General features: G+C 44.4%; 1 protein-coding gene across 1 annotated transcript; it reads left to right on the top strand.

Moving 5' to 3' along the window:
• Positions 1–1,302: 1,302 nt before the first annotated feature.
• On the top strand, positions 1,303–13,881 carry uroc1 (urocanate hydratase 1). Its single transcript, XM_084166934.1, has 19 exons — positions 1,303–1,581; positions 2,911–3,041; positions 3,291–3,384; positions 3,523–3,582; positions 3,700–3,828; positions 4,677–4,738; positions 4,838–4,904; positions 5,031–5,174; positions 5,341–5,429; positions 5,534–5,596; positions 5,727–5,906; positions 6,160–6,257; positions 6,520–6,592; positions 6,677–6,866; positions 6,986–7,084; positions 7,359–7,458; positions 7,602–7,683; positions 7,993–8,092; positions 13,376–13,881. Exons 1-19 carry the CDS (start codon positions 1,456–1,458, stop codon positions 13,514–13,516), a joined length of 2,028 nt encoding a protein of 675 aa, XP_084023060.1. The 5' UTR covers positions 1,303–1,455; the 3' UTR covers positions 13,517–13,881.
• Positions 13,882–14,692: the final 811 nt, after the last annotated feature.

Here is a 14,692-nt window from a genome sequence, read left to right as displayed (position 1 = left end):
ATGACAATGAGCCTAGAATTGCAAAACTGAACATGACCACGATTCACAGTCATTAACTTCTAAAAGTCTAAGCCGTTGGGGACACACATATTTAAACCCATATTTTTGAGGCACAAAACTACCTCCATACTTCCATTTGTTTGTATACCCATACCCATACAAACAAATGGAGGTAGTTTTGTGCCCCAAAAACCTTCAGACGAGTCCCGTGACACTTGTGGGGGTCATAGAGCGAAACGGAGTACATCGTGTTCGTGAGAGTCTCTCCTTTCCATAGTGGGGTCATATTAGTTTGTAGCTCAAACGGTTAGGACGCTACAGACAGAAGTTTGCGCATCAGTGTTACCGACTTCAGACGAGTCCAGTGACACTTGTGGGGGTCGTAGAGCAAAACGGAGAACACCATCGTGTTCGTGAGAGTCTCCCCTGTCTCATGGTCTGACAAACAGCGCTGTAGCTCGGCCACCTTCCATTGCAGATGCTGAAGGCCGACATAGGCGGATGTGGTGGATTGAGACGGAGCCCAAACAAAAAAACGGATATCTCTAGCTTAAACTGACAGATTTTGATTGGGATTATTTTGATTATGTTACTTAGATTGACGCATGGGTGCGTCAATAGACTCTGGATCAGCAGTGTGTGACCGTGAACTATCTACTTCTACAGAAAGGAACCCTGTCAGTTCTGAGCATGTGCAGGCTAAATGAAGACAGGTGACCATGACATTTTGTTGGGGTGTAAAATGAAGGAGAAAATGTTTTTAAGTTGATTGCATCCCGGACATAATTGCTTCCTACCCTTATTAATTCTCAAACTACCTATTTTTGGTGGTTAACACTTAGGTATTATTATAGGTTGTTCCATTGTATTTTCCTTATTAAGGTGTGTTTGTGTGGTGAACATGGCCTGGCCAAAGGTTCTGAGATGCATATGTGAGTGTGTTTTTCTTTTGTGTAACTGAGTTACATGTTTTAACTGAGAGGTCAGAGCTCAGTGCCAGTTTGCATCCTAAATGGAACCCTATTCCCTAAGTAGTGCACTCTAGTCAAAAGTCATGCACTACTTAGGGAATAGGGTGCCTTTTGGGATACCTTTTGGGATACAGCTCCTGTGTTTGTCGACTGAAGCGTGTGCCACATCATGTTCACTAGAAGATAAATGATTACCACACACCCTTATCTGGCTCTGCCCTGCTATTGGTGGGGTGAGGAGGGGAAAGAGGCCAGATAGCCAATGGGAGTGGCGAGAGGAGGGTGACCCTCATCTCAACCTTACACAGGTAGCTGTCCCACAGACTACAGACCCTTTACTCTGATAAACAGTGGTCAGCAGTGAGCTACAGAGCTGCCTGCCCATTTTCACTGTGTTCCCAGACATTGTGTGTCTCTCTTTGGGTTTGTCTCTCCTCTGATCCTGCTTAAATCCCCCATAGTGTGACAGGACACAGTGGACAGGATGTCGAACCTGAAAGAGCTGTGTAGCGGCCTGCCCCTGGACCCCATGCCACCCAATCGGGGCCGGGATCCCAGTGTGCCACATGCACCCGTCAGGACGCCCAACCTCACTCCAGAGGAGGAGAGGGTGAGTACACCGACATACTGTCACATCTCTGAATGCAGAATGTGTCAACGAACATTGACGTCACACTCAGGGATTTACCTGCAGATTGAGTATTGCAATATTGATAAGCACGTTTGCTTTTAAGGCTTCTCTGTTTATCTGTGAGTGAAACCATAATGCTTTTAATGTGGTATGTTAGTAGTAAACTAGACCAAAGACGCATATCTTCACAAGATGATTATACATCTACACTGAGTATACCAAACCCCCGCCCTTTTGCCCTCAGAACAGTCTCAATTCGTCGGGCATGGACTCTACAAGGTGTCAAAAGCGTTCCACAGGGATGCTGGCCTATGTTTACGCCAATACTTCGCACAGCTGTGTCAAGTTGGGTAGAGATCCTTTGGGTGGTGGACCATTCTTGATACACACAGGAAACTGTTGAGCGTGAAAAACCCAGCAGCGTTGCAGTTCTTGACACAAACCGGTGTGCCTGGCACCTACTACCATACCCAGTTCAAATGCACTTAAATCTTTTTTCTTGCCCATTCACCCTCTGAATGGCACACATACACAATCCATGTCTCAATTGTCTCAAGGTTTAAAATCCTTCTTTAATCTTTCTCCTCCCCTTCATCTACACTGATTGAAGTGGATTTAACAAGTGACATCAATAAGGGATCATAGCTTTCACCTGGATTCACCTAGTCAGTCTGTCGTGGAAAGAGCAGGTGTTATTAATGATTTGTATACTCAGCGTAAATCCCCACATCTTTTTTGTAGATTGCTTTTTGGCACTATAAAAAGGCATTAGCTTGTCTTACCTGATCCAGACGGAGGTAGAGTGATTATGAATGTAATAAAGATAGGAATTGGCAGTTAATGTGTCAAATAATACCGACTGTTATATTACTCAGTGAGAGTGACTCTTTAAAGTGAAAGGGGGTGAGACTCAAGCTTGTGAAATTTGTATCCAAATATTGTTGGAGAAAGTTGGGGACAAAGAACATAACAAAGCACAGTGCATGTGAATTGTTTTATTAAAGATATTGGGAGTCCATAATGTCATTATGTCATGCTCAGCACAGTGGAATTTTTTGGCTTAAGGGTAGGAGACAGTGTTGGTTCATCTCCTCAGAACCTTCTATCAGCTTCACTAATGTTTGCCAGGACTGGGAGCAAAGGGCACTGTCAATGATTAAGAGAGATAAGAGTGAGTGCTTTCATGGCTAGAGAGGGGGAGCGAAACACGAAGGACCAGAAAGTTAGGAAAGAGAGGATGCAAAAGTAGAAGAGGGCCACCCCATTCTGACCTCCTATCTCACCCCCTCACCTCCTCCCCCTCTCTAGCTGGCCCTGAGGAATGCCCTGCGCTACTTTCCCCCCTCCCACCACAGCATCCTTGCTGCTGAATTTGCCCAGGAGCTCAGGCAGTATGGACACATCTACATGTACCGTTTCTGCCCCCTCATACATATGAGGTACGTACAGTATAATCACCTAACACCACCTCTCATCTCCCCATCTGTAGTATTCCTCTTTCTCTGTTGATGCCATGATATGGTCTACCACACCCTGATCAGTCCCTGTGTGTGTGTGTGTGTGTGTGTGTGTGTGTGTGTGTGTGTGTGTGTGTGTGTGTGTGTGTGTGTGTGTGTGTGTGTGTGTGTGTGTGTGTGTGTGTGTGTGTGTGTGTGTGTGTGTGTGTGTGTGTGTGTGTGCGTCATCAGGGCCTATCCTATAGATCAGTACCCCTGTCGTACACGCCAAGCTGCCTCCATCATGCTCATGATCATGAACAACCTGGACCATACAGTTGCCCAGGTAACCACCACTCTCACATACTGTACACTGCACACAACAGCTCACTATATTTTAATTTAACTAAAACAATGTAATTAATCCACCTAAGTCACTCTGTCTATGGCTGCTTTATCATCTTCCCCTTGCTCTGCTCTCCAGTTTCCCCAGGAGCTGGTTACCTATGGGGGGAATGGACAGGTGTTCAGTAACTGGGCCCAGGTAAGCACAGATGCGATTATGATGGCATTATGTAGATATCTGTGTGTGGTAAAGTGTGTGTAATTTTATTTGCAGAATTTAATTAATCGCTATATATCTTTGCGTGTGTGTGTGTAGTTCTGTCTGGTGATGCACTACCTGAGTGAGATGACAGAAGAGCAGACTCTGGTCATGTACAGTGGTCATCCAGCGGGGCTGTTCCCCAGCCTGCCCTCCTCCCCCCGCGCCATCATTACCAATGGCCTGGTAACCACACATTCCTCCCTCCGCCTCTCCTTACTACACTCTTAGAAAAAAGGGTTCCAAAAGGGTTCTTCAGCTGTCCCCACAGTAGAATGCTTTTTGGTTCCAGGTAGAACCCTTTTTGGTTCCATGTAGAACCCTCTGTGGAAAGGATTCTACATAGAACCCAAAAGGGTTCTACCTGGAACCAAATGGGTTATATCTGGACCCAAAAAGGGTTCTTCAAAGGGTTCTCTTATGGGGACAGCCGAAGAACCCTTTTAGATTCTAGATAGCACCTTTTTTTCTAAGAGTGTACTCTACAGCATTTCAGTTAGATGCTGATTTGGCCATACCATTTAGGTTTTCTCAGTTTGATTTGAGCTTATCTCCCTCCTTCCCTCTGATCATCCTCTCTCTCTCTCTCTCTCTCTCTCTCTCTCTCTCTCTCTCTCTCTCTCTCTCTCTCTCTCTCTCTCTCTCTCCTCTCTCTCTCTATCCTCTCTCTCTCTCTCTCTCTCTCTCCTCTCTCTCCTCTCTCTCTCTCTCTCTCTCTCTCTCTCTCTCTCTCTCTCTCTCTCTCTCTCTCTCTCTCTCTCTCTCTCTCTCTCTCTCTCTCTCTCTCTCTCTCTCTCTCTCTCTCTCTCTCTCTCTCTCTCTCTCCTCTCTCTCTCTCTCTCTCTCTCTCTCTCTCTCTCTCTCTCTCTCTCTCTCTCTCTCTCTCTCTCTCTCTCTCTCTCTCTCTCTCTCTCTCTCTCTCTCTCTCTCTCTCTCTCTCTCTCTCTCTCTCTCTCTCTCTCTCTCTCTCTCTCTCTCTCTCTCTCTCTCTCTCTCTCTCTCTCTCTCTCTCTCTCTCTCTCTCTCTCTCTCAGGTCATTCCAAACTACTCCTCCAGAGAGCAGTATGAGAAAATGTTTGCTTTGGGTGTATCAATGTAAGTAACAAATGTAACCCAGTAATTAATTTGTTTCGTTTTTTAACCCATTCATAGTTTTTTTAACCCCCAAAATATTTTTTGTTTATGTTTTCCTAGGTATGGTCAGATGACCGCTGGTAGCTACTGCTACATTGGGCCTCAGGGCATTGTCCATGGCACCATGGTACGTCCTCACAGTCAACAGTAGAGGGCACTATCCCCTTTGAAACTCACATTGATGTTGTCTTAACAATGTGTCTGTCTCTCTTTCCTCTCCTTCCTGTCTCGCTCTCTCTCCCTCCTTCTGTAGCTGACAGTGTTGAATGCAGGGCGGAGGTATCTGGGGTCTGATGACCTGAGGGGCCGGGTGTTTGTGACATCGGGGCTGGGGGGCATGAGCGGGGCACAGGCCAAGGCTGCTGTCATCGCTGGCTGTGTGGGGGTCATTGCCGAGGTCAGTGTGTTTACTTTGTTATTGGCCAATAACATCCTCCCTGCAGTACATTTTTGTGAGGTACCTATGTGATGGTAGCGATGTCTGTTTAGTTTTTGTGTGATGGAGAGCTTTGGGGTGTGTGTTAATGTGATATGTGATTGTGTTTTGCATGGATCCTGTTCAGGTGGATGAGGTGCCCCTGAGAAAGAGACATGAGCAGGGTTGGTTAATGGAGGTCACCAGTGACATAGAACACTGCATCCAACGCATTAGGTAATAGCAGATAAAGACACACACACACACACACAGGGCACACGTCATGACTTTAGCACCTTATGTGCTTAATCAGATCGTCCCTCTGATGTTGTATTCTACAGAGAGGCCAAGAGATCCAAGACTCCTCTCAGCTTGGGTTACCATGGCAACATTGTGGACTTATGGTAAGTGTAGAATGTCAACCAAGGGCTGGACTTAAGTAGTACCATGTAGTAGTACCATGTACTACTACTCTATACCTCAGTCACTATTAGTGTAAATACCTTTGGGATCCCTTGTTTCCCTCTCTGACAGGGAGCGTCTGTTGACAGAGTATGAGAGGACAGGAGAGCTGCTGGTGGACCTGGGCTCAGACCAGACCTCCCTCCACAACCCCTTCAGCGGAGGGTACTACCCAGCTCAGCTCAGCCTCCACCAGGCCAAACAGCTTATGGCTACAGACCCAGCACGCTTCAAAACCATGGTCCATGAGAGGTTAGAGCTTGATGCTGTACCTTTTTTGAAGGCAGTTGGTCTAATTCAGGGTTCTCCTCCAACTCTGGTCCTGCAGAGCTACTGGGTATGCCGGCTATGGTTCCATCCCAGTCACACATCACACAACTGATTCAGCAAATCATCTATTCATCAAGAACGACCATGATTGAGTTGGAGACCCCTGATCTGATTGTGGTTAAGGTTGAGGGGGTTGTTCTCTAACCTGTGGTGATCTTCCCATCCTCTCCCCCAGCCTCTGTAGACAGGTAGCTGCCATCAACAAGCTATCTGAGGCAGGGATGTTCTTCTGGGACTATGGCAACGCCTTCCTCCTGGAGGCCCAGAGAGCAGGTGAGTCCTACAGTTAAACCACCACCACCACGACACTGAGTCACTGACACAGGGTCAGATATTATATCACCCCCCTAATGGTTAAGATTAGGATTGGGAGTAGGGTAATGTGATCCAAGATCTGTGGTTAATGCTAAGGGAAAACGTTAAGGTCCCGATACACATGCTGAAGTATAGACTGATCACAGCATGTCTAGTGATGTCAGCAGAGTCATCTCCAGTTTGATAACATCTAGGTTTGTGTTCATCTCTCTTTCTTCAGGAGCGGAGGTAGAGAAGGAGGGAGGCGGAGCGACAGAGTTCCGCTACCCGTCCTACGTCCAACACATCATGGGGTGAGTGACAGGGTGGGTTTTCTGATCAGGTCACATTATCAGGTCAAACTCCTGGCCCTAACCCTTGACCCCTCCCCTCTGCAGAGACATCTTTTCCCTGGGCTTCGGACCGTTCCGCTGGGTCTGCACCTCTGGTGACCCCTGTGACCTGGCACTGACTGATGACATCGCCGCCACAGTCCTGGAGGAGATCAGCGCCAATGTGACTGAGCGTGTGCGACAGCAGTATAACGATAACATCCGCTGGATCCGTGAGGCGGGAAAACACAGCATGGTACTAATTAATATGACACATATAGGACACAATGTTAACCATTAACATCCCCATTCTAGATAAATAAGAAATGTATTATACAACTGCCAATGCTATTTCTGAATGTTCTCTGTGTGTAGGTGGTGGGCTCCCAAGCCAGAATCCTCTACTCAGACCAGAAAGGCCGTGTGTGTATTGCCTTGGCCATCAATCAAGCTATTGCAGATGGGAGAGTTTCGGTAAGTCTTAGTTACCCATCTCTATGTTATGGTTGTTTGTATGTTTATATAAAGTTAGATGTTTCTGTTGTAGTGTCCAGTCAGTGGGTAGGTAAATCTATGATGATAGAGTGTGTGTGTGTGTGGTGCATGTGTGTGTGAGAGAGACTGTGTGAGAGTGTGTGTGTGTGTGTGTTCACCACTTAGCCTACCCTCTCCTCCAGGTCCCGGAGACCAGCAGGAAGCTAGCAGTAGGCAAATAGACCCACTGACACTGTGTGTGTTTTTTGTCCAGGCTCCTGTGGTCATCAGTAGAGACCACCATGACGTCAGTGGAACAGACAGTCCCTTCAGAGAGACCTCCAACGTGTACGACGGCTCTGCCTTCTGTGCAGGTACACTAGAGCACACTCATCATTTGGACAGACATTATTAGTCAGTATGTTAGTCTAGATGGCTAGAAATCATCCACTTTGACTGAACTCATGTATGTGAAAGTGTGACTTTGTCACTGTGTGCCTGTCTTGCCCCCTGACAGACATGGCGGTCCAGAACTTTGTAGGTGATGCATTCAGAGGGGCCACCTGGGTGTCCCTGCACAACGGTGGAGGGGTCGGCTGGTAAGATCTGAGTTTCACCCTTCAAACTAGGGATGGGAAGGATGGATGGAAGAAAGAGGGATAGGATAGCACACAAAAATCAATGAGACCAAAACTTATGAGACAATTACTAACTAGGAAACATTGTGCCCCTGATAACCAAAATGTTGGAGTCTTCCTCATGGATGGACAATCTTTCAACGTCTTTGTTTCTCCCCGAAGGTCAAATACAGTTACCTAATCTGAACATGGAACCACAGTTTAGAGCCCCAGTCATGTCCCCTCCTCCCCTCAGTCAGACTGTGTTCTCTGTCTCTTGTCTCTCTCCAGGGGTGAGGTGATGAACGGAGGGTTTGGTCTGCTCCTGGACGGGACGGAGGAGGCAGCAAAGAGAGCCAGTCTGATGCTCAACTGGGACGTCTCTAACGGGGTGAGAGAAGGGCGATGATGGGTACTGGAGGGGGAAGCTGTCTTGGAATGTATTCTTAAATACTGTTAATATAATTATTACGACAGAATAGGTTGAAAGGGTGCATGTAATATCAATTCCATTGTGTGACAGATCCTATTAACAAAGGATTAATGTTATATACTTGAGTGACATACAGTGCATTCGAAAGTATTCAGACCCCTTGACTTTTTCCACATTTTGTTAAGTTACAGCCTTCTTCTAAAATCAATTAAATTAAATAAAAATCCTCATCAATCTACACACAATACCCCATAATGACGAAGTGAAAATAGTTTTTTTTAAATTCACAACAGAAATACCTTATTTACATAAGTATTCAAACCCTTTGCTATGAGACTCGAAATTGAGCTCAGGTGCATCCTGTTTCCAATGATCATCCTTGATGTTTCTACAACTGGATTGGAGTCCACCTGTGGTAAATTCAATTGATTGGACATGATTTGGAAAGGCACACTTTCTATAAGGTCCCACAGTTGACAGTGCATGTCAGAGCAAAAACCAAGCCATGATGTCGAAGGAATTGTCCGTAGAGCTCCGAGACAGGATTGTGTCGAGGCACAGATCTGGGGAAGGGTACCAAAAAATGTCTGCAGCATTTGGTATTTGGTATTTTATTAGGATCACCATTAGCTGTTGCAAAAGCAGCAGCTACTCTTCCTGGGGTCCACACAAAACATGAACCATGACATAATACAGAACATTAATAGACAAGAACAGCTCAAGGACAGAACTACATTTAAAAAAAATTCAAGGCACATGTAGCCTACATATCAATACATACACACAAACTATCTAGGTCAAATAGGGGAGATGCGTTGTGCTGTGAAGTGTTGCTTTATCTCTTTTTAAAAACCAGGTTTGCTGTTTATTTGAGCAATATGAGATGGAACGGAGTTCCATGCAATATTGGCTTTATATAATACTGGACGCTTTGTTGAATTTGTTCTGGATTTGGGGACTGTGAAAAGACCCCTGGTGGCATGTCTGGTGGGTTAAGTGTGTGTGTCAGAGCTGTGTATAAGCTGACTATGCAATCAATTTGGGATTTTCAACACTTTAATGTTTCTTATAAAAAGAAGTGATGCAGTCAGTCTCTCCTCAACTCTTAGCCAAGAGAGACTGGCATGCATAGTATTTATATCAGCCCTCTGATTACAATGAAGTGCAAGACGTGCTGCTCTGTTTTGGGCCAGCTGCAGCTTAACTAGGTCTTTCCTTGCAGCACTGGACCACACGACTGGACAATAATCAAGATTAGACAAAACTATAGCCTGCAGAACTTGCTTTTTGAAATGTGGTGTCAAAAAAGCAGAGCATCTCTTTATTACGGACATACCTCTCCCCATCTTTACAACCATTGAATCTATATGTTTTGACCATGATAGTTTACAATCTAAGATAACGCCAAGTAATTTAGTCTCCTCAACTTGTTCAACAGCCACACCATTCATTACCAGATTCAGCTGAGGTCTAGAACTTAGGGAATGATTTGTACCAAATACAATGCTCTTAGTTTTAGAGATGTTCAGGACCAGTCTATTAGTGGCCACCCATTCCAAAACACACTGCAACTCTTTTTTAAGGGTTTCAGTGACTTCATTAGCTGTGTTTGCAGATGCGTATGTGATTGAATCATCAGCATACATGGACACACATGCTTTGTTTAATGCCAGTGGCAGGTCATTGGTAAACATATAAAAGAGTAGAGGGCCTAGAGAGCTGCCCTGTGGTACACCACACTTTACATGTTTGACATTAGAGAAGCTTCCATTAAAGAAAACCCTTTGAGTTATATTAGATAGATAGCTCTGAATCCACGATATGGCAGAGGTTGAAAAGCCATAACACATACGTTTTTTTCAACAACAGGTTATGGTCAATAATATCAAAGGCTGCACTGAAATCTAACAGTGCAGCTCCCACAATCTTCTTATTATCAATTTCTTTCAACCATTCATCAGTCATTTGTTTCAGCGCAGCGCATGTTGAGTGCCCTTCCCTATAAGCATGCTGAAAGTCTGTTGTTAATTTGTTTACAGAGAAATAGCATTGTATTTGGTCAAACACTATTTTTTCCAACAGTTTGCTAAGAGCTGGCAACAAGCTTATAGGTCTGCTGTTAGAACCAGTAAAGGATGCTTTACCATTCTTGGGTAGCGGAATGACTTTGGCTTGCCTCCAGGCCTGAGGACAAAGACTTTCCTCTAGGCTCAGATTAAACATATGACAGATAGGAGTGGCTATAGAGTCAGCTACCATCCTCAGTAGCTTTCCATCTAAGTTGTCAATGCCAGGAGGTTTGCCATTATTGATCGATAACAATAATTTTTCCACCTCTCCCACACTAACTTTACAAAATTCTAACTTGCAATGCTTTTCTTTCATTATTTGTTTTTTTATGCATGAATACGATGGCTCACTGTTCATTGTTGGCATTTCCTGCCTAAGTTTGCCCACTTTGCCAATTAAGTAATCATTACAATAATTGGCAACATCAAATGGTTTTGTGATGAATAAGCCATCTGATTCGATGAAAGATGGAGTTGAATGTCTTTCTGCCCATAATTTCATTTAAAGTACTCCAAAGTTTTTTTCCATCATTCTTTATATCATTGATCTTGGCTTCATAATACAGTTTCTTCTTCTTTTTTTTAGGTTAGTCACATAATTTCTCAATTTACAGTAAGTCAACCAGTCAGATGTGCAGCCAGACTTATTAGCCACTCCTTTTGCCCCATCTCTTTCAACCATACAGTTTTTCAATTCCTCATCAATCCATGGAGCCTTAACAGTTCTAACAGTCAGTTTCCTAACAGGTGCATGTTTCTCAATAATTGGAAGAAGCAATTTCATAAATTCATCAAGTGCTGCGTCTGGATGCTCCTTATTAATCACATCAGACCAACAAATATGTTTTACATCATCCACATATGAGTCACAGCAAAATCTTTTGTATGATCTCTTATACACTATTTTAGGCCCAACTGTTGGAACTTTGGCTTTCCTGGATATAGCCACTATATTGTGATCACTGCATCCAATGGGTACGGATACAGCTTTAGAACAAAGTTCTACAGTATTAGTAAAAATGGGATCGATACATGTGGATGATCTTGTTCCTGTAGTGTTTGTAAACACCCTGGTAGGTTGATTAATAACCTGAACCAGATTACAGGCACTGGTTACAGTAAGAAGCTTCCCCTTGAGTGGACAGCTTGATGAAAACCAGTCAATATTCAGGTTCCCAAGAAAGTAGACCTCTCTGTTTACATCACATACATTATCAAGCATTTCACTCATGTTATTTAGATAGTGACTGTTTGCACTTGGTGGCCTATAGCAACACCCCAAAATAAAATCCTTTAGATGTGGCAAGTGAACCTGGAACCACAACACTTCAATAACACTTCTCTAAGCATTACAGGGATATGGCTCTGAATATATACAGCAACACCTCCCCTATAAGCATTTCTGTTTCTTCTATAGATGTCATATTCTTGTATTGCTACTGTTGTATCATCAAATGAATTATCTAAGTGAGTCTCAGAAATGGCTAATATATGAATGAACTCTGATGTTAGCAAGTTATTGATTTCATGAACCTTATTTCTAAGGCTACATATATTAATATGGGCTATTTTCAGCCCTTTCCTGGGTAGCTTATCAGAGATAGACATAATACTGAAAAGAGCAAACAAAGCAAGAGAAAACAATATACATTCAGCAGTCCATTAATCAATTGGTGTGTGTGTGTCCTGCTGGGTTGAAGCTACGAACCCATAGGCTTGGCTCTCTCCAGGCTTCTGGGAGGGATGGTGGACAATGAGCCTGTCATAGCGGATGTAAGCAATGTCCCCACGCGCTCTGGCAGCTTTCATCGCTGGGATAAGTTCTTTCCTCTTCTGGCGCACAGCTTCAGGATTGTCCTTGTTGAGAAAGATATACGTTACCCTCACGTTCTTGGCTCTTTCCAGAACAGCTACCTTGTCCTTGAACCTCAGGAACTTGACCACTATCGGCCTGGGCGTGTCACCTGGGCCGGTGGTGGGTTTTCCACTCCTGTGGGTGCGCTCCACCTCAATCTTCCTGTGGTCCATCTTCAATTTCTCAGAGATCCTTACCCTCACTTTGTCCTCAGACTACGTCCAGGTCTCATGTGGAGATTCTGCAATTCCATCCACAACCATGATGTTACGCCTTGATTGTCCCTCAAGATAATCTGATGTATCCGTCATTATCATGGATTCACACACAGAACTGATGTCCTCTCTCAATGACTTACAGATTGCTGTAATCTTGCCGTTCTCCTGTTTCAACTCATCGAGCTGACCCTGGGAGAACTGCAAACTGTTCTTTAGGTCCTTGACCTCTTCGTTCAGGTCGTCCATTCTTTTTTTAGTAGAATCCACTAGTATTTGGACAAAGCAATTGAAGCTATTTTCTTGTTGTTGTAACAACTGCTTGTAGAACTATTTTTCTTCATTTAAAAGATCCTTCACGTGATAGAGAGACACCACTGAATGCCAAGTGTCACGTCTGGAGGAAACCTGGCACTATCTCTACGGTGAAGCATGGTGGTGGCAGCATGATGCTGTTGGGATATTTTTCAGCGGCAGGGACTGGGAGACTAGTCAGGATCGAGGGAAAGATGAACGGAGCAAAGTACAGAGAGATCCTTGATGAAAATCTGCTCCAGAATGCTCAGGACCTCAGACTGGGGCGAAGGTTCACCTTCCAACAGGACAAAGACCCTAAGCACACAGCCAAGACAACGCAGGAGTGGCTTCGGGACAAGTCTCTGAATGTCCTTGAATGGCCCATCCAGAGCTCTGACTTGAACCCAATCGAACATCTCTGGAGAGACCTGAAAATAGCTGTGCAGCGATGCTCCCCATCCAACCTGACAGAGCTTGAGAGGATCTGCAGAGAAGAATGGGAGAAACTCCCCAAATACAGGTGTGCCAAGCTTGTAGCGTCATACCCAAGAAGACTTGAGGTTGTAATCGCTGCCAAAGGTGCTTCAACAAAGTACTGAGTAAAGGGTCTGAATACTTATGTAAAGGTATTTCTGTTTTTTATTTGTAATAAATTATCAAACATTTGTAGATTGATGAGGGGGGAAAAAACAATTTCATCCATTTTAGAATAAGGCTGTAATGTTAAATTTTTTTTGCAAAAAGTCAAGGGGTCTGAATACTTTCCGAATGCACTGTATAACTCCCTGGCACCTTATCCCTGCAGGTGGCTCGTCGGTGCTGGTCAGGGAACTCCAACGCCTATGAGACCATCCAGCGTACCATGGAGGAGCAGAGGCAGCTTCGAGTCACTATGCCCTACCCTGTGCAGGACGAACATGTGTTAGACAGGGCCCTGCAGGGCTAGACCAGCACACAGCTCAACAACACAACACAGCTAGCTAATGTCAATCAGCTAGTCACAGAGAGTAGCATGATCAAGGATGCACACAGAGTATTCATTGTGTCAATCCACACCACCATCCACCATACCACATTGTCCTGAATTAGCAGCAGAACTAAGATGATCACTTTATCATGTTTGTCATATATATCCAAAAGTCTTATTGCCCATCATCAATTGAAAACAGTGAGTTAACATGGTGTTCTTATATGTACATGTCTTAGTATGAACTATGTGTACTATTTACTTGTAAAAGTCGATAATGAGTCATTTATTAAGGGTTTTTATTTGTAATTTAAACCTTAGAATAAAATGCTAATGTAGGTGAATGATGTTGACATCCTTTTCTCATAATATTGGGACACCAACTTGCACAAAATTGGCATAGGTCTACAACATATACTTTTATCAGAACTTGATGGTAAACAAAAAGATGAGCTGAAGGAAAATATCCAACAGATCCCACTGTCAGATTCCACAGCAATGAGAAGAACTGAAATATTAGCTGAAGATGTGATTTCACAACTTGATGAGGCCATTCAGAATGCACCATGCATTTCATTAGCTGTGGATGAATCAACAGATACCACCGATAATGCCCAGCTTCTGGTATTTGTGAGATTTTATGACGAAACAAAAAAGGAATTCTGTGAGGACCTGTTGGGTTTAACAACTCTTGAAACACACACACGAGGAGAGGACATTCATGAGGCCATCAAAGGGATGCTGACTACACTGTACTCCCGAGTGGCGCAGTGGTCTAAGCTGTGCCACTAGAGATCCTGGTTCGAATCCAGGCTCTGTCGTAGCCGGCCGCGACCGGGAGACCCATGGGGCGGCTCACAATTGGCCCAGAGCCGTCCAGTGTAGGGGAGGGAATGGCCGGCAGGGATGTAGCTCAGTTGGTAGAGCATGGCGTTTGCAACACCAGGGTTGTGGGTTCGATTCCCATGGGGGGCCAGTATGAAAAAATAAAAAAATAATGTATGCACTCACTAACTGTAAGTCGCTCTGGATAAGAGCATCTGCTAAATGACTAAAATGTAAAAAGGGGGATAGATCTGAAGTCGGTGGTCTCCATCACCATAGATGGAGCTCCAGCTATGATAGGAAGAGGGAGGGGACTGGTTGCACATTTGA

Source organism: Coregonus lavaretus (assembly GCF_964263955.1).
Source record: "Coregonus lavaretus genome assembly, chromosome: 8".
NCBI lineage: Eukaryota > Metazoa > Chordata > Actinopteri > Salmoniformes > Salmonidae > Coregonus > Coregonus lavaretus.
This window is presented reverse-complemented; position numbering and strand designations above follow the sequence as displayed.

What these genes read in the sequence shown, in the direction of transcription:
- uroc1 (XM_084166934.1), top strand. Translation starts at nt 1,456, where the DNA reads ATGTCGAACCTGAAAGAGCTGTGTAGCGGCCTGCCCCTGGACCCCATG. An exon ending in CCTGGAGGCCCAGAGAGCAG is followed by an intron (nt 6,258 to 6,519) that starts GTGAGTCCTACA and finishes CTCTTTCTTCAG; the next exon opens with GAGCGGAGGTAGAGAAGGAG. An exon ending in ACTGGGACGTCTCTAACGGG is followed by an intron (nt 8,093 to 13,375) that starts GTGAGAGAAGGG and finishes TTATCCCTGCAG; the next exon opens with GTGGCTCGTCGGTGCTGGTC.